The sequence below is a fragment of the Eriocheir sinensis genome, chromosome 42 (assembly GCF_024679095.1).
Source record: "Eriocheir sinensis breed Jianghai 21 chromosome 42, ASM2467909v1, whole genome shotgun sequence".
Taxonomy (NCBI): domain Eukaryota; kingdom Metazoa; phylum Arthropoda; class Malacostraca; order Decapoda; family Varunidae; genus Eriocheir; species Eriocheir sinensis.
Genome location: NC_066550.1, coordinates 9,764,814 through 9,791,894, shown reverse-complemented (window position 1 = coordinate 9,791,894; position 27,081 = coordinate 9,764,814). Strand labels below are relative to the sequence as shown.

Genomic DNA, 27,081 nt, shown 5'->3' with positions numbered 1-27,081 from the left:
CCAGGGGACCGACCCGCAGATATCTTCCTTGTGAGCCGGTTGTAGTAGTAGTAGTAGTAGTAGTAGTAGTAGTAGTAGTAGTAGTGATGATGATGATGATAATTCTAATACACTAAGATATGACAATCAACACATCCCAATAAAACAAGGCAGTCCAAATCTACTTCAAACCTATCCCAAGCTTACCCCAGCCTACCCAAGCCTGTCCTGACCTACCCAAACTTACCCTAGCCTATTCAAACCTTCCCTAGCATATTCAAACCTACCCTAGCCTATTCAAACCTTCCCTAGCTTATTAAAACCTTCCCTAACCTATTCAAACCTTCCCTAGCCTATTCAAACTTTCCCTAACCTATCCAAACCTACCCTAGCCTATTCAAACCTTCCCTAGCTTATTCAAACCTTCCCTAGCCAAATCAAACTTTCCCTAACCTATCCAAACCTACCCTAGCCTATCCAAACCTACCCTAGCCTATTCAAACCTTCCCTAGCCTATCCAAACCTACCCTAGCTTATTCAAACCTTCCCTAGCCTATTCAAACCCATCCTAGCCTATTCACAGCTAACCAAAACTTACCCCAGTCTTCCCTATCGTCCCCCTGTCTATTCTAGCCTTCCCCACCCTAATCTATCCCTCCCTATAGGTTCGATCACACTTGGCTTTGAACCTTGCTCGAAACACTGCTCGGTACATGAAGGAAATCTGTCACACGCTAAAATTATCGTATCCACCATTGTATTTACCGTTTTTAGACACTTAACTATAGGAAAAAGACACTAATAATCAAACCTTTCAACGGTAACTATAAATAAATGTAGTTATTGGAGTGGAAAAGACAGTTTTGGGGGTCGGAAATCGGAAAACATTAGAGGCTAAGTACGACAATCTGGTAACGCAGCCGCTGATGAGCTCCGAAGCCACGCCCAGGTATAGCATATGCTCCCATTATATATAGACAGCATGCTCCGAAACCGATTCCGACCCTTCAATGTTTTCCACGAGTCTATCCTTTCACTTCGTACTTATAGTTGGCATCTGCAGGATCCCATAACAAGAGATGAGTGATAAGAGGTCAACCCGCATGAATGTCTGCTGCTTCACTCCATTCACTGCCGTATCTCTGTCGTCGCTTTATCTGAGTTCATATTTTAAAACATTTCGGGGCCCCCACACACATTTGATAAGGCTATGTTAGAGGTTGTGGATATTTCCATGGGTTGTTTTACGAGCCTAGTGATTGCCTGACAAGACTTGTACACCATGGACGTGAAAACCGCTTGTGTCCCTTGGTCCTTGGTCCCTTGTGGCCTTGAAATAGTTGTGAGAGCCGAAAATGTCTGGGAATACGGACTGGGCTTGGTTTTATGTCCGTAGCGCGTAGCCTTGTCCACACCAGTGCTACCAACATGACTCCGGTAGAGGTTATAACTTCCAACATGATCCGGAGGCATAATCCTGAATTGTCTGCGTGATGGGCACCTCCCCGAGCCGCTGAGACGTAGGTGACGCACAGGTCGTGGCTCACAAACTAACCACGTGATTCTCTTCTGATTAATCTCGGTGCATTTCCCGGCAAAGAGTGTGCACTATCAGACACACCTCATATGCTCTGACCCGATTTTATCTTCACACAAACATTCTTCATTATATTCTCACATCTCACTGTATCCCGCGGCAAAGAGTACGTCTCTATCGCAACGTATCCTCACTTAATCGGGCTGAATCTAACTTATCTTAACCTAAAGCGGACCGAGTACTGAACTGAACACTACCACCGCTCAGGAATATGCGATCCTGACACAATGGTAACTCGGAAAAAGTGTGTGACATATTCGAGGCAAATGTCGTTACTCTCAGACTCTTCCTGCTCTCACATCAACTATATCCAAAGGCCAGAAAAGAGATCAATCGGGTCTCATGAGCATTTTTTTGAGGTTCATGGTACAGAAGAAGGGTCAAACTACCACCAGGGTCATAAAAGTAGCCCCGGAAAAGCCCATAACCTCTACGAAAGCCTTATTGAATGTGGGTGTGTAAGCTCTCAAATGTTTGCATATGGACCCTGGAATATGCGATGCGGATACACTGGTACTCGGATTATGCGTGTGACCAGGTTCGAAGCAGTCTGAAACACGTTACGAACTCATGTTTCGAGCAAGTGTGGGCGCACCTGAACTTCCCTCCTCCTCCTCCTCCTCCTCCTCTTCACCCTCCTCCTGATCAACCTCCACTTTCCCCTCGGCTTACCCCAATGCCTAATGCTGCCTCTATTAACCTGTTCATCTTAACCTGTGTAGGGCACCCCAGCGCCCTGCACAGCCCACAGGAGCCTGCCTTGAGCCTGCACAGCCTACCCCCAGCCTACACAAGATGGCGATGATGGAATACCTTCTCAGCCCTCGCGGCATCATCAAACTTAGTCAACTGGTAATTATGGTTTGAGGTTGTTACGCTTTATTGAGTATTAAATAGTAGTAAAGGGATTGTATTTAGAGAGGGAGTAAAGGGGTTATCGATAGTTTTTTTTTTAAATATCGTATCAATATTAAGTAATGTGGCTAGTTTGTCTTTTTAATTTAGTTTTTGGGACACTTGTTAGAAGTGTTGGATTTTCAGGGAAGTCGATATATTACAACTTGTGGTAAAAAACTTCTACAAAAATAATCAACAAAACCAACCAATAATACAGAAATAACAAAATAATTAATGATATAGCCTAATATATCCAAGCAATAACAATAATACGAACAAGAGGAGGAAGAAGGTTAGAATATTATATTGCATCATCAATATCACCACCACCTTCACCATCACCACCATCTCCAGCATCACGTCACATCATCACGCGGTCATGACTCCTTATCTTGAACGTTGTTTTATAGATAAGATAGCGATAAAAAAATTGTTTATCATGTACTGTACCGGTAAAGAAATGCCGGGATTGCAGTAGTAGCTGTAGTAGTAGTAGTAGTAGTAGTAGTAGTAGTAGTAGTAGTAGTAGTAGTAGTATAGTTGAACCAGTAGCGAGATCGTTTTGGTGTTGGCTAGTACCGCAGGTCCTTTCCTACCCGCCGCTCTGCTACACTGTCCCAACCCCTTTTTTTTCCCTATGTTAGCTGTAGCAAACGTATGACAGGACCTCCAGTATTATCGCAGGTCCTTTGCTAAACTGTTCATACACAGAATAATCATTTATGTATAATGAAGGCTTCTTATAAAAATAGCTCAGTTATGCCCAAATATGCACAAATCATATTTAAGGACGTCTTTAATACTATCTTGCTATGGTAATGAATGTAAAAGTATCTGCAAAATGGCGTTGAAAATAGCTAAGTCACAGCATCAACACGCCAGCTGGGACAGGCGAAATTATCCTGTTCGTCCCTTGCCTCACCATTCCTACCTTACTTGAGCGTCATAAATTACTATAATCCCGAGGCAAAAAGTAACGCAGCGCGGGGTAGTGCCAGACGCTTGTGCGGTTAGGGATGAGGTTAATATTATAAGACACTCTCGCTTCTCACATCCGCTATTTTTAAAGGTCAAAGAGGAGGTCAGTCGGGTTCTAATGAGTGTTTCTTCAGGTTCATGGTACAGGAGAAGACTCACAGTACCACCAGGGTCATAAAACTACCCTTGGAAATGCCCACAACTCCTACGAAAGCCTTGGCAAATATGTGTTCTTGGGCTGCGATTTGTCTTGTAATACGACCACGGGGTATTGTCAGATGCCCCCACCCCTCACACCAACTCTTTCCAAAGTCCAACAAGGAGGTTAATCAAGTTCTAATGAGTGTTCTTTTAGGTTCACGGTACAGAAGGCGGCTCAGACTACCACCAGGGTCATAAAAGTACCCCTGGAAATGCCCTGAACTCCCACGAAAGACTAGTAAATTACGAGTTCTAACGAGTGTTCTTTTAGGTTCACGGTACAGAAGGCGGCTCAGACTACCACCAGGGTCATAAAAGTACCCCTGGAAATGCCCTAAACTCCCACGAAAGACTAGTAAATTACGAGTTCTAACGAGTGTTCTTTTAGGTTCACGGTACAGAAGGCGGCTCAGACTATCACCAGGGTCATAAAAGTACCCCTGGAAATGCCCTGAACTCCCACGAAAGACTAGTAAATTACGAGTTCTAACGAGTGTTCTTTTAGGTTCACGGTACAGAAGGCGGCTCAGACTACCACCAGGGTCATAAAAGTACCCCTGGAAATGCCCTGAACTCCCACGAAAGACTAGTAAATTACGTGTTCTTGGGCGCAGAAATGTTTAAAAATATGGCTTTTTTTTTAGCAACGCTGCAAGTATACAGACGAGGTGGTTTGCAGGGAGGTAAACATATGTGCTCGCGAGCCTTAACTTATTGTCGATGGTAAAAGGGAGATAAAGGGTAAGGGTCGTATAACAAGACATTTCCCCGCCCAAGAACACATATTTGCCAAGGCTTTCGTAGGAGTTGTGGGAATTTCCAGGGGTAGTTTTATGACCCTGGTGGTGGTGTGATCCTTCTTCTGTACCATGAACTTACAGAACCTCTAATTAAAACCCGATTGATCCCCTCTTTGACCTTTAGAAATAGCTGATGTGATATGGCAAAGTGTCTTGTAATACCAGCCTTAGAATGTCCTCGTGCAGCCCCGCCTGAACTGACTGCTGCCGAGGGTTAAAATGAGATCGTGTTGCCCAATGCACCCTCCTCCCTCCCATTATTTCCCCACTTCCCGGCCATCCCTCCCTCACACCCTTATCTCCACACAGCTGCCGGCTCCCACACACTTAAAGATTGCGTGTACACTCACCCGGCGCCCCTCCGATGCCCGATGCGGCGGTGATCCTGGATGTTCCGACACACTCATACACTGACACTGGGCGCCGCCATGTTCCCGCGCAGGGCAGGAGGGAGGGAAGGGAAGGACTTTTCAACGGGGAGGGGACGAGAGGCAGCGTTTCCTGTTTGTTATGGCGATTGTGTTTATTTCATTGACTTATCTACTTGTTTATTTATTCAAGTAAGTTAACACGACCTAGTGATTGCATGAGTAAATATGTGATCTAAGAATATTATGCAAACATCACTTCCATAGAGCTAACTTCTTCGGCAAGGGCACGTTCCTTAAGTGATACTATAATAGAGGTAAATCTTTAACAAAATAACTACCATAAAACAACATTAGGCTACCTGCAGCATTTTAAACGTAATGAAGCTATTTACTGAGTGACATTAGTTTTTCTTCATGCTAGAATACAGTTCGCAAATGTAGTCTACTTATTTTTTTTAATATTACGTAGGTCTAGTAATCATATTTGTTACTATATGTAGCCTAGACTAGTTGCACACTGTGGCCAATACCTTTGAGAGTAATGTTGACGCGGCAGCAAGCAAGTAGCCTAACACAACTTTTTTTTTCTCCTGCCATCGTAAGGCCTTCAAGACCTACCTTCCGGGCTGGGTTGATTAAGAATATCGAAGGAGACTAAGGGAATGTTGTAAGTACGAAGGTTTGAACCACACTTCCGGGCTTTTTTAGTCTCATTTTGTTATAATCTTCACCTAACTTTTTTATTGCCGTAGAAGAGATAAGTAGTAACAGTCACAGGATAGAAAACATGGCTGAGTAGTAATAGATAAAGAAAATAATGAAAAAAAGGAATGAAAAGGATGAAGATTTATAAGAAAGCCTGAAAAGGAGGTGAATTTATATAAAGAAAGAATGACAAAGAAGAAAAAGAACACCAAAGTAGAATAAGAATAAGGGGTTTTACGAGAGGTTAAGAAAGGGAACGTAACTTTCCATTCCTGTGCCTTCAATACGTAAAAGTCTGCACTAGGCTTATCCGGAGGCAGGAAGAATAACAGCAGTAAGCAGACAAGCATATCGCCTGCTGGCCTGTATCAGCGTGAATTATCAGCCACACTCCACGACCCTAGTGACACATGGTTGCTGTTTGCTCATAATAGTGCCCGGAGTTCAACCTTATTATAGCGTTTCGATCATTCTTGTTCTCGCCAGCGCATTCACTCCAGGATATCGTAAAATTTTATACCACTTAAAATGGACCGTAACTAGTGTCTGATAAGTACTTATTGTCATATGGTATAAGTAATGGAGTATTATTAGTTTTATGAGTTTAATAATGCAAGATCACTAACTTTTAAAATTCGATTTAGCAAGGAACGCAGAAGGATCCAATTTCTCGAGGACGCGTCATTTTCTTTTGATAAGTATTTATTGTCATATGGTATAAATAATGGAATATTATTAGTTTTATAAGCTTAATAATGCAAGATCACTAACTTTTATAATTCGATTTAGCAAGTAGAAGGATCCAATTTCTCAAGGATGCGTCATTTTCTTTTGATAAGTATTTATTGTCATATGGTATAAGTAATGGAATATTATTAGTTTTATAAGCTTAATAATGCAAGATCACTAACTTTTTATCATTCGATTTAGCAAGGAACGCAGAAGGATCCAATTTCTCGAGGATGCGTTATTTTCTTTTGATAAGTATTTATTGTCATATGGTATAAGTAATGGAATATTACTAGTTTTATAAGCTTAATAATGCAAGATCACGTATTTTTATAATTCGATTTAGCAAGGAACGCAGAAGGATCCAATTTCTCAAGGATGCGTCATTTTCCTTTAGTATAGGATGTCAAACTGGATGTTGTATAGGATGGATGGCATAACAGGATCCCCATCACCTGACACGGCATCCATCACCCACCTATCACCCACGTTACATCCACCTCTCCATTTCTCCTTCTCCTTCTCCCCTTTCTCACCCTCCACCACCGTTGCCAGATTATCGTACTCCGAGCATAGTATTTACCGGTTTCTGACGCCTAACTAATGCCAAGAAACATCAGGATATAACTCTTTTAACGATAACTATAAATGAGTTTCGTTATTGGAGCCCAGAAGACGGTTTTGGGGTAGGAAGTCGGGAAATATAAGCGGCTGAGTACGACAATCCCTCACGCACCTCCTCCCTCTCTCTCCTCTTAACCTACCCATCACCCATCCCTTACCCTTGCCCACCTCCTCTCCTCTCCCTGCCCCTCTCACCCCTCGTCTCCTCCCCCCAGCTCCTCATCATCATCACCCTGGGCACGTGGTTTGGCCTGGGCGATGACTGGCGGGACTTCATCACCGGCACCATCTTCACCGCCCTCTTCTCCGCGCTGGCCATCTTCACGCAGAACATGATTGCCGACCACGCCCGAGTTGTGGTGAGAGAGAGAGAGAGAGTGTATCAGTAAACTTAATGTGAAATAATAACTAAAATGTTTTCTTACTACTACTACTATTACTACTTCTATACAATCCTACAATGTTCTTTCCAATGCCATTCCTTCTCTCCCCTTAATTCCTTTCTCCTCTCTCTTTCCTCTCTCCCTTATGTCCTTAACTTTCCTCCAATCCTTTCTTTCCCCTCTCCCTTCCTTCCTCTCTCTAATCCTCTTCTTACTTTCCCCTCTCCTCTTCCCTTCTTTCCCCTTCCATCCCTTCTTCCCTCTCCCTCTCTTCCCCTGACTCCTTCCATCCCTTTTTCCCTCACTCTCATCTCTCCCCTTTCCTCCCATTCTCCCTCACTAATTCCTTCCCCTTCCATCCCTTCTTCCCTCTCACTCTCATCTCCTTTCCTCCCTTCCCCTCACTCCTTCCTTTCCCTTCCATCCCCCACCACCTAACCTAACCTAACCTAACCCACACCTCTTCCCCTTCTCCCCCCTTCCAGGAAATCCTTATGGGCGGTGTGCTGTGCCTGTTCCTGTCCATCAGCGGCATTATCGTGTTGGTCAAGGTGTCGGGCGATCCAGTGGCGGCAACTTGCGGCTCCTTCTGCTTCTTCACCGCTGTGGCCTACGGGGTGGACGTCTTCTTCGCCTTTAAGCTTGAGGGCGCAGAGTAAAGGAAGGCATGGCTGAGGAGGAGGTACAGGAGAAGGAGAGGCATGGTATTGATGGGGGTTAAGAAAGAGGAGGAGAGAGGGAGAGTAAGGTAAGGGATGGTTGAAAAAGGGGTTTGAGAGGAGGTGCAGGAGAGGGAGAGGCATGGTATTGATGGGGGTTAAGGAGGAGGAGGAAAGAGAGGAAAGTTAGGGAAAGGGATGGTTGAAAAGGGGTTGAGGAAAAGGTGCAGGAGAGTAAAGGAAGAGATGGTATGGATGGGGGTTGAGGAGGAGGAGGAAAGTAAGGGAAAGAGATGGTTGAAAAGGGCTTGAAGAAGAGGTGCAGGAGAGGGAGAGTGATGGTATTGATGAGGGTTAAGGAGGAGGAGGAAAGAGAGGAAAGTAAGGGAAAGAGATGGTTGAAAAGGGCTTGAAGAAGAGGTGCAGGAGAGGGAGAGAGATGGTATTGATGGGGGTTGAGGAGGAGGAGGAAAGTAAGGGAAAGAGATGGTTGAAAAGGGCTTGAAGAAGAGGTGCAGGAGAGGGAGAGAGATGGTATTGATGGTGGTTGCGGAGGAGGAAAGAGAGGAAAGTTAGGGAAGGGATGGTTGAAAAGGGGTTTGAGGAAGAGGTGTGAAGGAAGGAGAGAGGGGAAGAAGGTGGTGAAATGAAGAGAGGAGGAGAAGAGAAGAGAAAGGTAGCGAGAGAGAGGAGTTGTAGGGATAAAAAGGAGGGATAGATAAAGAGTAAAGTGGAATAAAGTAGAAGGATAGAAAGAAAGAGAGAAAGAGGATGAAAGAAGACTAAACAGAGGAATCGTTAAAATGAAAACAATTGTAATACGGATAAATGTAGATAATGAAGGGGAAGAAAAGGGAGCTGCTGTAAAACGATGAAGACTATTAAGAAAGATTGAAAAGGAGAAATAGATAAAGATGTGTATTTATATAAGGAAAGAATGACAAAGAAGAAAAGGAACACCAAAGTAGAATAAGAATAAGGGGTATGAAGAGAGGTGAAGAAAGGGAAGGAGGAAATGAGAAATAAAAATAAGGAAACAGGGAAAAAGGAAAAAAAGGATAGCAATTACATGGATAGAAAAGAAGAAAGAGATGGAAATTTATTTATAGAAAGAAAACGAGATAAAGAGGAAGATAAAGATACCAAAAGGGAATAAGGAGAAATGACAGAAAGAGGATGTTAAGATAGTAAGCAAGAGAGAAACAGAGGGAATAAAGAAAAAGAGAAAGGGAAGGAAAGGAATAAAAGTGGAATAAAGAATAATATAATAATAAAATGTATAAATAGTTACGACCCATGAAATAAGGTATGTGTGTTTGTTCTAATATTTGTTTGTGCGTAATAAAGAATGATGAGTTAGATTTTTGTAATAAGATAATGATAATGTTCTCCTAAATTGTGTTCTTGTAATGCGTAAGGAAAATAATAAATGTAATTCTTATGTAGATGTTTGTTTTGTTATATGAGAGAGAGAGAGAGAATGGTATGTCCGATTCATTGTGTCTTATCACACACACACACTTATCAAGTTAACATACACTCTCTCTCTCTCTCTCTCTCTCTCTTCTAAGTTCACCGTGCACTTGCAAAACACACACACACACACACACACACACACACACACACACACAGTACATCTTCCACCGCCACGGACAACGGACCACGTACACACAAGCCTATTTGGAGACGTACACGAAGTTAAAAATACGTACACACATATTTACGCACACAATACACCTGAAAACATATGTGAAAAAAAAAATCAGTGGAAAAATAAAAGTAAAAAAAAATAAAGGACGAAAAGAATAACGAAAAAAAATGGAAAGGCTGAGAAAGTATTAAGACTACTACTACTACTACTACTACTACTACTACTACTACTATTATTACCACTATTACTACTACTACTACTACAGCGGTAAGTAATACAAAGTTAAATGATCTGTATTTTTTTGTCAATGGAAATAAATTCATAAATATTTCAAGAACGTAAAGAAAGGGTAGGGTAACAATTCAATGTTACCTAGACGCATGACTTTTGTTTTGTATATTTTAGTATTTAGAGACCACAGGGGTTGCCAACTGGTGGGTCGCGGAGGATTGGCTGGGGGTGCGGGGGGGGGGGAGGGAGGGGGCGAACCTTGCTAAAAAGAAACGGCTTGGGGTAATACTTTTTATAGATTATCATTTTGAGATTGTTTTCCGTGTTTTTACTCTGCTTCTGCTGGTGTGTTGAGAGGGAACAAGGTAGGTTTGGGGCAAGTCAGAGCTGGGAGTGGGTGAAAATCAGTGTATTTAAATGAGTCAAACAAACTTCTGATATCAGGGAGTCGCGTGAGTTTAAAATTTTTTGGAAGAGTCGCGTGAGTTTAATTTTTTTTGGAAGAGTCGCTGGTGCAAAAACGTTAGGAACCACTGATTTGTACATTCTCTCTCTCTCTCTCTCTCTCTCTCTCTCTCTCTCTCTCTCTCTCTCTCTCTCTCTCTCATGACCAGTGAAATGAGGTTGAGTAATAGGAGGAGGAGGAGGAGGAGGAGGACAATCAGTGCATATGACCGAAAGAATAGTCAGTGACCTAGTCTTCTTTATCTCCTCCTCCTCTTCCTCTTCCTCCCCCTCCTCCTCTTCCTCCTGTTGTCTGCACTTCCATGATTCTTCCTCTTCCTCTCCCCTACTACTACTACTACTATTACTACTACTACTACTACTTGTCTACTACTACTACTACTACTACTACTACTACTACTACCACTACTACTACTAACCTTATTTCAGATGGGCGGACGTGTGGTGATGGTGGTGGTGGTGGTGATGGTTGCGGCGGCGGCGGTGGTGGAGGCCGGCCTGGTGACCCCCGCTCCCCACAAAATAGAAGAGGGGAGGGGGGCGGGGGTGATGAGGGGGATGGGGGGAGAGGTGGGGGAAGAAGGGGGGTGTCTACGGCATCTACTGTGGTGGTGGGTAAGTGTTAGGGGAGGGGGAGGAGGGAGGGGAGAGGGGTAAGTGTGTGTGTGTGTGTGTGACCTAACCAACTCACTAAAAAAAACACTCAAACCACAAGAAATGAAATACAAAATAATGCAAATAACACAACATTCTAATGCAATATCCTACATCTACAGGGAGGAGGAGGAGGAGGAGGAGGAGGAGAGGAAGAGAAGGAGGAAGAAGAGGGTGCGAACGTAAATGCAGTGGAAGAAGAAGAGGAGGAGGAAGAAGAGGAGGAGCCCAGTTCACCACAATCACTCCACAACCACATCACCACAACGGAAAAGCCGAGCCGGTGGAGTTCGTGGTGGGGAAAGGCGAAAAACTTAGCGAAGAAGGTGAAAAGCGGCGTCAAGGAGGGATTGAATGCCACGGGGAGACAGGTCGTAAGGGCGGGGAAGGCGATCGGATCCAGTATCAAAGCCGGCTACAAGAAGATCAAGTTGAAGGTCTTCGGGTCTGGGGAGAAGTTTAATATCGTGACGAACCGCTTGAAGGAGAAGATTGAAGCTGGAGACGAGAAGGCTATTGCACTGATGAAGAAGTTAGGGATTCACATTACCTTTATGGGGACTCAGATAACGGGATCGAATGTGGAAAATGGATCGAAACCCGTCAGTGAGGTTTTAATGGAGGAAGGATTAGCTAAGAACAGGTCTTTGGAGGGAGAGGCGAAAGTGGAGGAATGGACTAACACCTCCTCCACCTCCACCTCCACTCCTGTCACCTCCATCACTCATCACCATCATCACCATTTTTCCTCCACCTCCTCCACTTCTTCTCCTACTCCTCCTCTCTCGCATTTTCCTTCCTCTTCCTCTCTTCCTCCTATGGATTTGGATAGTGAAGAGGAGTATGGTGAGGAAGATGGTGAGAGTGAGGAGGAGGAGGCTTTGGTAGTGTCATCACCATCAACACCATCATCCACCACCAACACCACTACTATTTGGGAAGAGGAGGAGGAGGAGGAGGAGGTCGATAGTGAGGAATACTATGAAGAAACTACAATGCCTTCCACTTCTACTATTACTACTACTACTACTACTACTACAGAACCTTCTACAACTGATACCACTATGACTACTACTACTACTACTACACCTGCTACCACTACTACTACTACCACTACAACAATTCCTACCACTACTGTAACTTCAACCACACCCTCTACCACAACCATGCCCACTACCATTACTACCACCACCACTAATCCACCAACCACTACTCCACCACCAACCACTACTCCACCACCAACCACTACAACCACTACCACTCCACCACCAACCACTACTCCACCACCAACCACTACCACAACCACTACAACCACTCCACCACCAACCACCACCACCACCACCACCACTACCAGAGAGCCAGAAAGGACCATTGAGGAACCTTACGAGCCGCCTCCCTTCCCTGACGTCTTTGCCGATAGGGATGTAAGGGACAGACTGAAGGATTTTTATGACAATGGTGATTTTAGCCACGCGGAGCTGGCCGAGATATTCAACTTCGACCCGGATAACTATGAGTATGCTTACGATTATGAGTACGGGGACTATAGCCATTCGTGAGTAAGGCGTTAGTGTGTGTGGGAGTGTGCGAGTATGTGTGTGTTTTAAGCAAGGGTGGAAAATATACAACATACAAAACAACATAATACAACATACAGCAACTAGGATAACTATGAGTACGCCTACGATTATGAGTATTGTGAGTACAGGGACTAGCCTATAGCCATTCGTGAGTAGGGTGTTTGTGTGTGTGTGTGAGTGTGTGTGTGTGTTTTGACCCCTTGACTGTGGATTTCCTATAAGAAGACATCACCAAGCTACAGGAGTGGAGCAAAAAGTGGCTGCTAAAATTCAATGAAGAAAAATGTTATGTCCTACACCTTGGGAGGGGAAATCCAGCATACCAATACCACATGGGAAACACTCCACTATCCACCACAGAGGCAGAGAAAGACCTGGGAGCATATGTTACCAGGCTACCAGTGAAGGGATATCCAGCACACCAATACCACATGGGAAACACTCCATTATCCACCACAGAGGCAGAGAAAGACCTGGGAGTGTATGTTACCAGGCTACCAGTGAAGGGATATCCAGCACACCAATACCACATGGGAAAAACTCCACTATCCACCACAGAGGCAGAGAAAGACCTGGGAGTGTATGTTACCAGGCTACCAGTGAAGGGATATCCAGCACACCAATACCACATGGGAAACACTCCACTATCCACCACAGAGGCAGAGAAAGACCTGGGAGTGTATGTTACCAGGCTACCAGTGAAGGGATATCCAGCACACCAATACCACATGGGAAACACTCCACTATCCACCACAGAGGCAGAGAAAGACCTGGGAGCATATGTTACCAGGCCACAAGTGAAGGCGAAATCCGTGCCAATCGCAGCAGACAGGTTAAGCAAGGTAGTCAGCTCGAGGGTGGAAAATATACAACATACAAAACAACATAATACAACAAACAGCAACTAGGATAACTATGAGTATGCTTACGATTATGAGTATGGGGACTAAAGCCATTTGTGAGTAGGGCATTTTTGTTTGTTCTTTACAGTAGAGGAAACAGGTCAAGGGCAAAAAAAAAGGAAACTAATGAAAAAAAAGGCCTGTCAAGAGGAGTGGCCAAAAGAAAGGTCAATTTCAGGAGAGGAGAGGTTTGTGTGTGTGTGAGTGCGTTTGTGTGTGTGTGTTTGAAGCAAGGTAGCCAGCTCAAGGGTGGAAAATAATACAGCATACAAGCCAACATAATACAACATACAGCAACTAAAATACAACATAGATAGCTCCCTAGATGCAGTTCTGATATAAGAGAAAAGAGAGGTCAAAAAAGGTCAATTTCGGAAGGTGTTATGATACTCTCCTCTCGAAATTGTGTGTGTGTGTGTGTATGTGTGTGTGTGTACCTATGAACATTGCACAAGTAACAAATGGATATACACTCATTCATCTCCTCCTACACTGAGTAACTATATTTTTTTTTGGGTTTCATTATTATTATCATTAACAAAAGGTATTATTAGCTTTTTTATTGTTACTAGCATGATTTATAGTTGTTGCAAAAAAAAAAACTATATGTATAATTTCAATGAGTATATATTTTGAAACAGCTGAGTACTATGTGAGATTAGTGTGAATATGAGTAAGTTGTAAAAAAATGACGATAAAAAGTCTCTATCTCTCTCTCTCTGGCTCTCTATCTTAATCTTATCTTTCTCTCCCTCAGGCTGGCTTGTAAAAGGTGTTTGATCCTCCTAAGAACTTACATAGTGGTTTTAGTCCCCTCTTTTTAATAATTCTCTTGTTGTGTGTGTGTGTGTGTGTGTGTGTGTGTGTGTGTGTGTGTGTGTGAATAAATGGAGAGAGTTGAGGTTTTTATCACTAATTTTGTTGCTGCTATTATTATTATTATTATTATTATTATTATTATTATTATCACTGCAAGAAATGGGTTATCTAGTGATGGTTATGTAATTCTTGATCTATATAACTACTACTCATTATAAATATTAAAATCTGAATTATCACAGTTAACTAATATTCTTCCGCCTATATCAGTCATCTTGTCTAATAACTTCCTTGTGTGTGAATGGACGCTGAACGATATTACTAGTTATCGCTCGTACATAAATAGCATCATATATTGTCACCCTCTTAAAATAATTGTCTAAGTCATTTTTCAGTGATTTCCAGGTTTTTGTCTACATCACTTTTTCATCATGTGACACCCATTTTTGTATAGTTGCCCTCGTCATTCAGGGTTTGAGTGTTCTAGAATTGGCCTTTTCATTTCTGCCTAAATCTTAACCCGGTAGCAGCGACGGGCCAAATTTGTGGCTTTATCGTGTATCAGCGACGGGCCAAATTTGTGCCATGATTTAAACCCCCAAAAATAGATGATACATAAACTGATCACAAATGCTTTGATATATATTATGAAATGGTTTGTGTGAGTGATGATTTTTTCTCATTTTTCTCGCTTGGAGGGACCATTAAGAAACATGATCCCCACTGCTACCGGGTTAAGCCAAATGAGATGATGACAGTTCTTTTCCAATTTCCTGTAAAGTAGATAATAATTACTTGCTTGTTTACGAAGGTGACGATATATTACGCCTTAGAGGGTTTAAGAAATTTGCTATACTAAGAGCCGATTTCACAGTCCAACACAGTGTCTTCGTAACAGCCCGAACCAAACTACAGAATCCCATACAATCAAAAATGGTGAGGTCTTCGATGCCACACTAAATACACAAGACTTTTCCGGTATAGTTTTATCAAATTTGTGAACTTAAATACAAACACTAGACACTATACAAGGAAATTTTGAAGGCTCTGGTATTGGTTTGGGAGCTTACTAACCCATCACGGGGAACTGTGAAACTGACCCTAAGACATGCATTGAATCACAAATTACTGTATATCGACTAGTGAGTTTATGTATGCAATGGTTGATGATGAACAAATGTAAGGATCATGCATTTATTATATTGAAGTCCTGCTGTCTGTCTGTCTGTCTGTATCTTTACGTCGCTCTGTCTGTGTGTGTGTCTGAATGTTTGTCTGTCTTTATGTTTGTTTAAGTCTATGTCTGTTTTTGTTTGTGTGTTTGTTTGTCTGTATCTTTATGTCGCTCTGTCTGTGTGAGTCTGAATGTTTGTCTGTCTCTATGTTTGTTTAAGTCTATGTCTGTTTTTGTTTCTGTGTTTGTTTCCATCTGTCTGTTTGTTTGTCTGTATCTTTATGTCGCTGTCTGTGTGTGTGTCTGAATGTTTGTTTAAGTCTATGTGTCTGTCTTTGTTTCTGTGTCTGTTTGTTTGTCTGTATTTTGATATGTATGTCTGTTGTCTCTGTCTACATATCTCTGTGTCTGTCTGTCTTTCTGTCTGTCTGTCTGTGTGTCTTTTTTTTTTTCAACAAAGGAGACAGCTCAAGGGCACAAAAAAAGGAAACAATAATAAAAAAAGCCCGCTACTCGCTGCTCCTAAAAAGAATCCAAAAAGGAGGCCGAAAGAGGGGTTTATTTTGTCTATCTCTGTCTGTCTCTGTGCCTATAAGTATCTGTCTGTCTGTCTCTCTGTCTGTTATGTCTGTTAGTATAGTGGAAAAAGGCATACTAAGGTCAAACACTATACAAAAGGTTCACTGTACTAACATGTATTTATTTCTTATCAAAAATAGACGTAACAGAACTTCACTCGCTCACTCAAACTTCCTCACACTTCTTGGCCTTTCCTTTAACTTTCAAGACACAAACACACTCAGACTAAGAAACTATGAGAAAATAAAAGAACTAACACTTAAGCATAGGACTCCTGCATTCCCTTATCCTCTGCCAGCTTAGGCCTATATTTTTAAACATATCAGGCTCCCATCGCAACTATGGGTCATATTATAAAACATTCTGTCCCTCAAATACACACAAGGGTTTCATAGGAGTTGTGGGCATTTCCGGTGGTAGTTTTATGACCCTTTTTATAAACCTAAAATTTCACTCATTAAAACCCGACTGATCTCTTTGGCCTTTGGGGATGGTTGATGTGAGGGCCGAAAGTGATTAACCCGGTAGAAGCGAGGGGCCAAACTTGTGGCTTTACCGTGTACCAGTGACAGGCCAAATTTGTGGCTTTACCGATGTGAGCCAATTTGTGGCTTTACCGTGTACCAGTGACGGGCCAAATTTGTGGCTTTATCATGTACCAGCGACGGGCCAAATTTGTGGCTTTACCATGTAGCAGCAATGGTCCAAATTTTCGCCATGATATAAACCCCAAAAAATAGATGATGCATAAACTGATCACATATGCATTGATATATATTGTGAAACAGTTTGCGTGAGTGATGATTTTTCTCATTTTTCTCGCTTAGAGGGGGCCTTTGAGAAACATGATCCCCGCAGCTACTGGGTTAAAAATATCGACTGATTTCCCAAGGCCACAGATTAACCAGGTTTCCATTGGTGTTTTCCCGTTCATGGTGCAGAGGACGTGTAAAACTATCACTGGGATCAAGAAACAGTCCACGGAAAGCCCTGCAACTTCGACATGAGGCTTGACGACCTGGCGAACTGAGGTGTTGATATGTTTAAGAATACGGACTTTAGTTGTGTTGGGTTGAGGGTGTGCAATGATTAGGACTAAGAGATGGGTGACAGGATATGACACTGACTTAATAGAATGATAATGAGAAATGAGAAACAAAACGGTGATTGACTTGGAAAATATTAGAGTAGCACACACTCACACACACACACACTCACAAAAAAAAATGCCTTATGTATAATGCTAGAACCTAATACAATAATAAATAATACAGTAAAACTCCAGTAATCAAAATTTCACTGGTAAAGAAAAAGATGGCACATTAACCCCTTCAACACGAGGATGCGTATACTGTGCCTTGCGTGCCCCGTACCATATCCGAGGACGTGCATACTGCGTCCTGGCTCGCTTTAGCCAATATACGAGTTATTTTATCTCTATATTTATGCTTACATCTCAAAATTATCAATTAATTTATGTTTCTTTATGTGCACCATTTAATCCTGCATGTTTTCATATATAATACATGATGATTATGTTGAGTTTATGGCTGAAAACTTGTTATATTCAATAGTGACATTTGAAATTTGGCGCGCACAGCGATCCCGGATACGATGCGGGGCGCTGTTTTGGCCCGGCCGTAGTGAAAGGGTCAAAACTAAAACCACTGAATAGAATAAAGAAATGACGGAAAATGATGAATGAAAATGAAAATAAGTTAAAAATTTAAAATCTACTCACACGTCTATCACAGGTACACACACACTGTTACCAGACCCTTACTGCAAAACAGGCAATTCCGGTCCTTGACAAATTGCAAAAGCTAAAAAAAGACTAAATAAAATAAAGAAATAAGAGGAAGGAAAAAATGAAGAAAAATAAAGAGAATAAGGCAACAAAAAGAAATGAATAATGAAAAGTGAAAATAATACGTAAAAAAGATTAAAAATCTAATCACGCACAAAAACCTCTTCACTGTAGTCATGGCACCCAAGTCTGGGGTGAGCATTATCGTGCTCTGGCAACCTGCTGGCACACGGCACGTCTGATTTCAAGATAATACGTGACAGCCTGCCAGTGGTGGGCACCGCTAACCGCTAACAGCTAACTTTTTATATGGATTTAGCTTTGGTTTAGTATTTTGGCTCTAAAATCCTTAAATACAGACCTAGTCTCCTGAAATTAAATATGTAATTAAATTCCGAGTTCAAAGAGTTGGAAATGAAAGATGCATTACCCTAAAATACCAAAAAGTTTCCCTAATAATTGTCCAGTTACTCAACTTTGAGGCGTAATTTACCCAAAAGTGGAAGCCCTGGAATTATTGCGCCATGTGGCTCAACTGGTGCTGCGTCCGCCCACAACGGTCAAGAACAAACCTGTATGATTTTTTAGTGGACTTAAAGTTAGCGGAGGAGGAACTACACTTAGAGGAAGCTAATTGGTCCGCTAACCGTTTCAAAAGTTAGCAAAACCGCTAATTAGCTAACGAAAAGTTAGCTTCGCTATTTAGCGGTTAGCGGAACCGTGCCCACCACTGCTGCCTGCACACAGGAAATGGCTGCCAGTATCAACAACATGCATGAGACAATGATGAGTGCTGTCAATTTGGGTTGCTTCTGAGTTTGAAATTAATGTCACAGGCTGCTGTTTTGCTCATTTATAACACCACTCATTATAAATATTAAACACCCCTGGCACTGCAGGCAAAGTATAACAAAGCTCCTGCTTGTGTCATAATTAATTATCTGAAATTCATGATTCAGGATATTCGTTACTGCAGTCTGCAAAGAACTGATACTGACAACTATTTCCCAAGTGTAGGTTGTCATTCATTATCCACGAACACAAGCACTCCGAGTGACAGCAGGTCATTAGAGCGCAATAATGCACACCTCAGTCACAGGCGACACGGCTATAGCAAGACCAACACCCCCCACCCCCATCACCCATCACACCCCCATTCCTCATCCCCCATCACCTCTTCCTGGACATCTCCCAGCAGCGTTGGGAGCAGAGGGCGGCCATGGCGGGGACGGTGGAGCGGAACACCTGCTTCACCACGATGGAGGTGGACAGGCGCTCCAGGTCCAGGGGCACCACGGCCAGAAGGTGGGACTCAAAGCACGGCCGGCCACACAGGCAGTGGGTGTAGCCCTCGAGGTACTGGACGAGTGTGGCGGGGATGTCTGCTGGGCTGGGTCTGAGGCTGGGGGGAGAAGGGGAAAGGAGGGAGTTACTATGGGGCTGTGTTAGGTGACAAAACATTAGCCCGGTAGCAGCGACGGGCCAAATTTGTGGCTTTACCATGTAGCAGCGACGGGCTAAATTTGTGGCTTTACCGTGTAGCAGTGACGGGCCAAATTTGTGGCTTTACCGTGAACCAGCGACGGGCCAAATTTGTGGCTTTACCGTGTAGCAGCGACGGGCTAAATTTGTGGCTTTACCGTGTACCAGCAATGGGCTAAATTTGTGGCTTTACCGTGTACCAGCAATGGGCTAAATTTGTGGCTTTACCGTGTACCAGCGACGGGCTAAATTTGTGGCTTTACCGTGTACCAGCAATGGGCTAAATTTGTGGCTTTACCGTGTAGCAGCGACGGGCTAAATTTGTGGCTTTACCGTGTAGCAGCGATGGGCCAAATTTTTGCCATGATATAAACCCCCAAAAATAGATGATGCAGAAACTGATCACAAATGCTTTGATATATATTATGAAACGATTTGTGTGAGTGATAATTTTTTCTCAAATTTCTCGCTTAGAGGGGCCTTTAAGAAACATGATCCCTGCAGCTACCAAGTTAAGGGTTGTTTGGATTAGTTTAGGTTAGGTTAAGTTAGGTTAGCTTTTTGTTTAGGTGGGATAAAAGAGATAGTTTATTTAGTTTATTTAAAAACCACAATATTCATAATGTAGTTAGAAGGTAAAAGAAGAGTTTGAGGCATATGATAAGGCTGTACATGGCCTTAGTGCTAATCTCTGTTAAATTGTTAAGGAAAAAGATAGCTTAATCTCCTCTCCTTCTAAAACATCACACACAGCATCCCAGAACACAGTAAAATCTCCTCTCCTTTGTCAATACGCAACACAGCTGAATCTCCTCGCCTCTTTTAAGACATCACACACAGCATCCCAGAACACAGTAAAATCTCCTCTCCTTTGTCAATACACAACACAGCTGAATCTCCTCGCCTCTTTTAAGACATCACACACAGCATCCCAGAACACAGTAAAATCTCCTCTCCTTTGTCAGCTGAATCTCCTCGCATCTTTTAAGACATCACACACAGCATCCCAGAACACAGTAAAATCTCCTCTCCTTTGTCAATACACAACACAGCTGAATCTCCTCTCCTCTTTTAAGACATCACACACAGCATCCCAGAACACATCTACACCTCCTCTCCTCTTTAAAAACACAGCACACCATCCCAGAACACAGTTAAATCTCCTCTCCTCTTTTAAAACATCACACACAGCATCCCAGAACACAACTGCACCTCCTCTCCCCTTTAAAAACACAGCACAGCATCCCAGAACACAGCTGAATCTCCTCTCCTCTTTTAAAACATCACTCACAGCATCCCAGAACACATCTACACCTCCTCTCCTCTTTAAAAACACAGCACACCATCCCAGAACACAGTTAAATCTCCTCTCCTCTTTTAAAACATCACACACAGCATCCCAGAACACATCTACACCTCCTCTCCTCTTTTAAAACATCACACACAGCATCTCAGAACACAGTTAAATCTCCTCTCCTCTTTTAAAACATCACACACAGCATTCCAGAACACATCTACACCTCCTCTCCTCTTTAAAAACACAGCACAGCATCCCAGAGAACAGTTAAATCTCCTCTCCTCTTTCAACTCACATTCAATCCCAGACTCTATCCATTTCTTCCCCCAACTTCCCTTCCTATACACCCTAACACACACCCTACTCACCTCTTCTTCACGCACACCCTCGCCACTATCTCCCTGAGGCTGGGCGGCCCCCTGATGGTGGTGTGTGCCAGGCGGTCCTCCACGATGCCCAGGGGTGTGGTGAAGGGGTTTTCGCACACCTCCAGCATGTTGAGACGCAGCCGCCGCACGGATGCCGGCAAATCTATGAGCTTGTTGTTGCTCACGGAGAGACACCTGGGGATGCGGAGGGGGAGTGGTGAGGGTGAAGGAGAAAGGTGGAGGAAGGGAAGAGAAATGGAGAGATAGGAGTGTGTGGGAAAGGAAAAGGAAGGAGTAAAAAATGGAGAGATTAGAAATGAGAGAAACAGAAAGGAAAACAGAAGTGGATATTAGCAAGAGGTGGAGGAGAGTCAGATATATATTTAGTTAAGAAATGAGAGAGAGGGAAAGGATGACAGGAGTGGAAGTGAGAGAGAGGGGGAGTAAGATATGGATAGTTTAGGAGTACTAGCTATGAGAGAGAAGGAAAGGAGTGCATGACATGAAGGTGGAGGAGAGTGAGAGTACTATGTAGGCAAATAGGAATGTAAAAAAATTGGAAAAGGAGACAGGAGTGGAAAAACATACACATGCTTTAACACACAAAATAACACACACACACACACACACACAAAAAAAAAAAAAAAAAAAAAAAAAAAAAAAAAAAAATCAACACACCTATACACACACACACACACATCCGTTACCTGAGGTTGGTGAGCTTGCCAAGGGAGAGCGGGAGCTTGATGAGTCTGTTCCCGTCGAGGCGCAGCGTGAGGAGGTTGTGGAGGCTGGTGATGGTGTGGGGCAGGTACGTCAGCTGTGGGCGAGGGGAATTACAATGAGAAAGGTGACAGGAGGTGTGGGCATGAGAAATAAAGACATTTCTGGAATTTAATTTGATGACTGACTTAACCCGGTAGCAGTTACGGCCCAAATTTGTGCCATGATATTTATCCCCCAAAATAGATGATACATAAACTGATCACAAATGAAATGGTTTGTGTGAGTGATGATTTTTTCTCATTTTTCTCGCTTGGAGGAACCATTAAGAAACATGATCCCCGCTGCTACCAGGTTAAGGCATCTTTCTCTGTCCTCTTTCATATGGAGTTGTTGGTATAACTTTATCACTTGGTTTTCTCCTTCGTCTGTCTCATTTGTAGGCAAAATTATTATTAAATATCTAAGGTAACAGTAAGGTAATAAACGTACCTAAGGGCTGTATTACAAGTTGAATCCGAGAAGTTTCGGGTCCCTACATAGTTTGGGATGAATAACTCTTTTGGGACTAGAAACTTCTCGGATTCGACTTGTAATACGACCCTATTACCTAAGTTGTGGTGCCGTGGTTAGCATGCCTAGCTATGAATCTGCGGGCATGGGTTCGAATCCCAGCCTGGGTAGTTAGTTTGCAGCTCACTCAGCTGTTCATTCTCCCTTTCTGGATGGTCAATAAATGGGTAACTGGGGACACCTGGGGAAGGTAAACTGTGGTAACCCACATGTGACACTGGCCCTGTGACCCGGGGCTCAAAGACCAACAGGAAGGAGGTGCACACCGCAGCCATGTGTAGCTAGAGCAAATGACCCTAACTTTACCTTTACCTTTTACCGTCAACACCTGACCGCTCACTAAGCAAAAAATAAATAAAAAAATAAAATAAAAAATAAGATAAAGTAAAAATTAACAAATAACAACATAAACCAACCCCACCATCACCCCAATACTCACCAGGTTCTGCGCCAGGTCGAGGGAAACCAGCGTGTTCCTCAGGCTCCCGGCAAACACCTGGGCGGGGATGGCGGACAGGTGGTTCTCCCGCAGGTCCAGGTGGGTGAGGGAGGACATGGACCCTAAGCCGATGGGTAGGACGGACACCTGGTTCAAGCCAAGGTCCAGGGTGTGAAGGCGCGGCAGCTTGACTATGCGTGCCTCAATGCGACTCAGCTGGATTTTGTTGATCTAGTGATGGAGAAGGAAGAATGGTTAACCCGGTAGAGCTGCGGGGATCATATTTCTTAAAGGCCCCTCTAAGTGAATTAATGAGAAAATATCATCCCTCACGCAAACCATTTCATAATATTTATCAATGCATTTGTGATCAGTATATGCATCATCTATTTTGGGGGGTTTATAACATGGCAAAAATCTGGCCCATCACTGGTACACGGTAAAGACACTAATTTGGCCTGTTGCTGGTACACGGTTAAGACACAAATCTGGCCCATCACTGCTACCAGGTTAAGGGGAGACATGTGTGAAAGGAGTAAAGATGTGAAAAATTCATGGAAAAATATTGAAGAAAAAGTGAAATAAAGGTGGCTGATTTGTAAAAGGGGAATAAATGTGTGTTCAGAGGGTATAGATATGTGTGAAACAGATGAAAGTGAATTGTAACAGAATGTTTTATGACCAGTAGAAAAGAATGTGATTTTAGGGTCAAAATTAATGGAAAAATAGACTGCAAAAGAAGTGAGAGAGAGGTTACTGATACCCATCCACTTTTTCACAATCACCCTTTGCCCATCCCCATCCCACTTAAAGCGTCATCACCTCTCCAATCCCCTTCCCTCTCAAGCCTTTCCCATCCCCCCCACTTACCCTCAGCTCCTCCAGGGTGCGAGGGAAGCCCGTGGCGAGGGGGTAGTCGGAGCGCTTGGTGATGGCCAGCCTGGTGCGTGGTTTCTCCAGCTGTGTGCTTTTGGCCGGGCACAGATTCGAGAGGTGCAGCTTCTCCAGGTTACGGTTGGCTAGCCCGGCCTTCACTAGGGGGGGGAGATATGAGGTGAGGTGAGGTAGGGTAAGGTGAGGTTGGGTTGGGTTGACTTGGTTGGGTTGGTTTGGTTACAGTTAAGTTTATGTTAATGTTACAGTTAGCCAGTCCTGCCTTCACTGTGGGGTTAAGTGAGGTGAGGGTGAGTTAGGGATGAGTTGGTTACAGTTAAATTTAGGCTTATGTTAAGTATATGTTATGATTTATGTTTTTGTTATGGTTTATATTCATGTAAAGTAAGATTTTATCATACTTTTTACTTTTTTAATCATTATTACTGATCATCAATAGGGTAGCTATCATCATCACTAAATTATTACTGTCAAATTTAACGACAAATGAAATAACTCACATAATAAACTCTCTTGTATAATAATAATAATAAAAAATAAAAAATAAAAAAATAAATAAAAAATAGAAGCACAATATAAACTTTTTCTCTTAAACATATACAAAAAATATAAATAAAGAGTAAAATAAACTCTTTCCCTCCCTCCCTCTCTCACATGTGTGCAGGAAGCTCTTGGCCAGCACGGGGTCGGCCTTGACAGACAGGTCCTCCTCGGGCTCCTTGAAGCGGATGGTGAACTTGCCCTCGCTGACGAACTTGGTGAAGACGGCCTCGATGTTGCCTGACACCTGGGGAAGGAGTAGCGTAAGTGGCAATGGTGGTGATGGTTGTGGTGGTGGTGATTGTATTTACCCTCTCATGCTTACTCTGTTCCCTTCCTTTCACTCTCCTTCTTTCCCATATTCACCCTCGCACTCTAACCCTTTTATCCCCTCCCTTTCCCTCTCCCATGTTTACCCTCTCACCCTTACTCTTTTTCCTTCCTCTCCCTTTCCTTCTTTACCAATATTCACTCTAACTTTTACTCTTTTCCCCCTTCCTCTCCCTCACTCTTACCCTTTCCCCTTCTCTCTCTTATTCACTCTCTCACTCTTAATCTTTCCCCTTCCTCTCCCTCTCCTTCTTTCCCACTCTTCCTTTCTTCCCCTTCCTCACCTTGTATTTGGTTCCCTGCTTGTTCTGGGCAGTGCACAGGTGAACAAACAGGTTGTCCAGGTGGGCGGGGGCACCCGGGGCGTGGCCGATGCCTAGGGTGGACTGGCTGCCCCGCCGCCGCCCCGCCGAGCCCAGGGTCATCATGCGCCGGTTGTTGACTTGTACCTCACAGCTGATCCTCATGGCGGTGGTGGGGGGGAAGGGGAGAGGTTGGGTTGCCCTGTTTACTCTTATTTCTTGGTTGGTTACAGTTTTGGTTAGTTCTTCTTCTGGCTATTCTTCCCTCATATTCCTTCCTCTTTTTGTGTTCTTGTTTTAGTTGTTGGAGTTAATCAATTTGTTTTTTTCTGTTATTCTTTCTTGGTTTGAGTTTTTGTTTAATCTTCTATCTTTGAGGCGTGTTACATGGCTATTCTTCCTTCATATTTTCTTCCTCTTTTTGTGTTCTTGTTTAGTTGTTGGAGATGATCGGTTTGTTTGTTTTTGTTCTTCTATCTTGGTTTGAGTTTTTGTTTAATCTTCTCTCTTTGAGGCGTGTTACATGGCTATTCTTTCCTCATACTTCCTGCATTCTTTTTTTTCTTCTAGCTGTTGGATAAAAGTGATATTAGTTTCTCTCTTTTGGGTTGGTTTACTCTTCTTGGGGGAGGGTTAGGTTACATGACTATTCCTCCTTCCTTTTGGCATTCCTGTTTTACCTGTTGGAGATAATGATCACACATCAGTGATTTTGAGTTAATTCAAGAAAGACTAATAATTATGATGGACAATTTAAACACTGAGAGGATCTAGCCACAAAAAGAAGGGAAGTCAAATAACAGGAGATATGGAAAAAGGAAGGAGAATAAAGGGGGAGGGAACAGAATGGTGAAAGGAAGGGAAAAAAAGAACAGCATCACAGAACACTTTTAAGCAGCTTGTGACCTTTCCTGACCTCATACAAACCTCAAAACACATGAAGGAACACTATATAATAACCCCAAATTGCCTATAACATCCATGAACCTGATACACAAAAATTCGAACACTGCTAACCATCCTTTCCTGTTCTATACGACCTGTGACCTTTCCTGACCTCACATAAACCTCAAAACACACGAAGGAACACTAAATACAACACAAAATAGCCCCAAATTGCTTATAACATCCATGAACCTGATACATAAAAATTCGAAGTGCTAACCATCCTTTCCTCTTCTATACGACCTGTGACCTTTCCTGACCTCACATGAACCTCAAAACACACGCTAAAACACTAAAAACGTTGCTAAACAAACCAAAATTGCCTACATCATCCACGAACTTGACATTTAAAACACTCCAAAGTTACACACACACACACACGCGCACCCACACACTCATATAACATCACTAACTCTGATCATCTGGTTCCTGGACTTCTCTACGTACGTAAGGTTATATGGAAGGTAATATTAGGTGCTTTGTGAAGGTGTTAATGCATTTTCTTCCTCTCCCTTCAAATCTTGCTGGTCCACATGTAAACAAAACTCCTCCTCCTCTTCTTGTGGCCTTCCCGCCCTGCTGACTTCTTCGGTCGGGAGTTTCGCCTTTATAACGGCACTCCCTGAAGTGTGTCTATTGTCTGGGTCTTTTATTTTTCTCTCTTTCTTTCATCCTTCCGCACTTACATCCATGATTCAAAAAACAGAAAAACGATGTAGCCGAGGATGTGGCTCGGCTGCCTGGGGGTTGGGATGGCATGCTCCTCCCTTCTCCTTTGTTGTTTTACTTGCAACAATAACTATCAATCAATCAATCCTTTTTCAATTTTCAATGAAATGCTTTATATGTAATGTTTCCCGATAAAGAAATAAGAGTATATGAGTCAATAAAGCAAAATCCTTCCATAAGAGTGACGATGCCATACACTAACTAATAAAAGATAACATGCAGCCAACTTTCAGGCTCCAGACTTACTGATTAAAGAAAGGAGGAAGGAGAGAGAAATAAGGAGGGGGGACTTAAGAAATCTGAGCCTTAATTTTCACCACTAATTAACTCTCCCGGATCACACACAGCGAGATAATAATGATAATATGTAGTTTTATGTTGCTCTGAGGCGTGTATAAAGAACAGAGGAATAGTTACTGTCGAAATGGAAAAAAAGAAGTGCAGATATTTAATGCTGCCAAACTTTTCATAAAATTCAAGATTGTGGGACTGAGATAATTTAATATATGGCACCTTTGAGAAGACCATCGTCCATTTTTCTTCCACCTTCTTCCACTATGCAACCACTTTTCCTTCACTTGCTCCACCTGTCTTCCATATCCTTATCTACTTCTCCTCCACCAGTCCACCTGTCTTCCACATTACTCATCCACCTACATTCAAAACCATCCACT

At 42.9% G+C, this 27,081-nt stretch overlaps 3 protein-coding genes and 3 long non-coding RNA genes across 19 annotated transcripts in view; 2 read left to right on the top strand and 4 right to left on the bottom strand.

Annotated features, from left to right (window-relative positions):
- LOC127009966 (uncharacterized) overlaps positions 1–2,289 on the bottom strand; it is a 3,532-nt gene extending 1,243 nt beyond the window's left edge. Inside the window, exons 1-3 of the long non-coding RNA XR_007762662.1 lie at positions 443–2,289; positions 323–362; positions 1–262 (exon numbers count right to left, since the gene is read on the bottom strand). The exon at positions 1–262 is cut by the window's left edge and continues 1,243 nt beyond it. This is a non-coding gene — a long non-coding RNA (uncharacterized LOC127009966). The remainder of the gene's footprint in view (positions 263–322; positions 363–442) is intronic.
- The window catches only part of LOC127009963 (uncharacterized), a 10,186-nt gene extending 1,421 nt beyond the window's left edge, over positions 1–8,765 (top strand). The window contains exons 2-7 of one of the 10 annotated variants that reach the window (XR_007762659.1): positions 2,299–2,428; positions 7,097–7,240; positions 7,750–7,946; positions 8,047–8,147; positions 8,243–8,343; positions 8,436–8,765. Coding sequence is in view for 2 of the 10 variants with exons in the window: in XM_050883578.1 (XP_050739535.1) it covers positions 2,372–2,428; positions 7,097–7,240; positions 7,750–7,923 (375 nt within the window). In the remaining 8 variants the exon portion in view is untranslated. Of the gene's footprint in view, positions 1–2,298; positions 2,429–7,096; positions 7,241–7,749 lie in introns of all 10 variants that reach the window. The other 9 variants (XR_007762661.1, XR_007762658.1, XR_007762657.1 and 6 more) reach the window with 9 other exon arrangements.
- Positions 5,270–5,693, bottom strand: LOC127009967 (uncharacterized). Its single transcript, XR_007762663.1, has 2 exons — positions 5,442–5,693; positions 5,270–5,410 (listed from the first exon to the last, which is right to left on the bottom strand). It is a non-coding gene; the product is annotated as an uncharacterized LOC127009967 (long non-coding RNA).
- A 752-nt stretch (positions 8,766–9,517) lies between the features above and the next one.
- Positions 9,518–15,416, top strand: LOC127009958 (location of vulva defective 1-like). 2 transcript variants are annotated; one of them, XM_050883568.1, is made up of 3 exons: positions 9,518–9,841; positions 10,700–10,885; positions 11,047–15,416. In XM_050883568.1, exons 2-3 carry the CDS (start codon positions 10,700–10,702, stop codon positions 12,481–12,483), a joined length of 1,623 nt encoding a protein of 540 aa, XP_050739525.1. In that variant the 5' UTR covers positions 9,518–9,841; the 3' UTR covers positions 12,484–15,416. The 2 variants fall into 2 exon arrangements, with proteins under 2 accessions (XP_050739525.1, XP_050739526.1); XM_050883569.1 differs by having other exon boundaries at positions 9,519–9,841; positions 10,700–10,889; positions 11,054–15,416.
- On the bottom strand, positions 12,796–16,569 carry LOC127009962 (uncharacterized). Its single transcript, XR_007762653.1, has 2 exons — positions 13,077–16,569; positions 12,796–12,977 (listed from the first exon to the last, which is right to left on the bottom strand). It is a non-coding gene; the product is annotated as an uncharacterized LOC127009962 (long non-coding RNA).
- A 9-nt stretch (positions 16,570–16,578) lies between these two features.
- On the bottom strand, positions 16,579–26,251 carry LOC127009960 (leucine-rich repeat protein 1-like). 4 transcript variants are annotated; one of them, XM_050883571.1, is made up of 8 exons: positions 26,126–26,251; positions 24,716–25,413; positions 24,216–24,348; positions 23,538–23,701; positions 22,668–22,898; positions 21,640–21,752; positions 20,933–21,127; positions 16,579–19,187 (listed from the first exon to the last, which is right to left on the bottom strand). In XM_050883571.1, the coding sequence occupies exons 2-8, from the start codon at positions 24,896–24,898 to the stop codon at positions 18,956–18,958; spliced, it is 1,251 nt and encodes a 416-aa protein (XP_050739528.1). In that variant the 5' UTR covers positions 24,899–25,413; positions 26,126–26,251; the 3' UTR covers positions 16,579–18,955. The 4 variants fall into 4 exon arrangements, with proteins under 4 accessions (XP_050739528.1, XP_050739529.1, XP_050739530.1 ...); XM_050883572.1 differs by having other exon boundaries at positions 26,092–26,249; XM_050883573.1 differs by having other exon boundaries at positions 24,716–25,303; positions 26,092–26,249.
- Between the last annotated feature and the right edge of the window lie 830 nt (positions 26,252–27,081).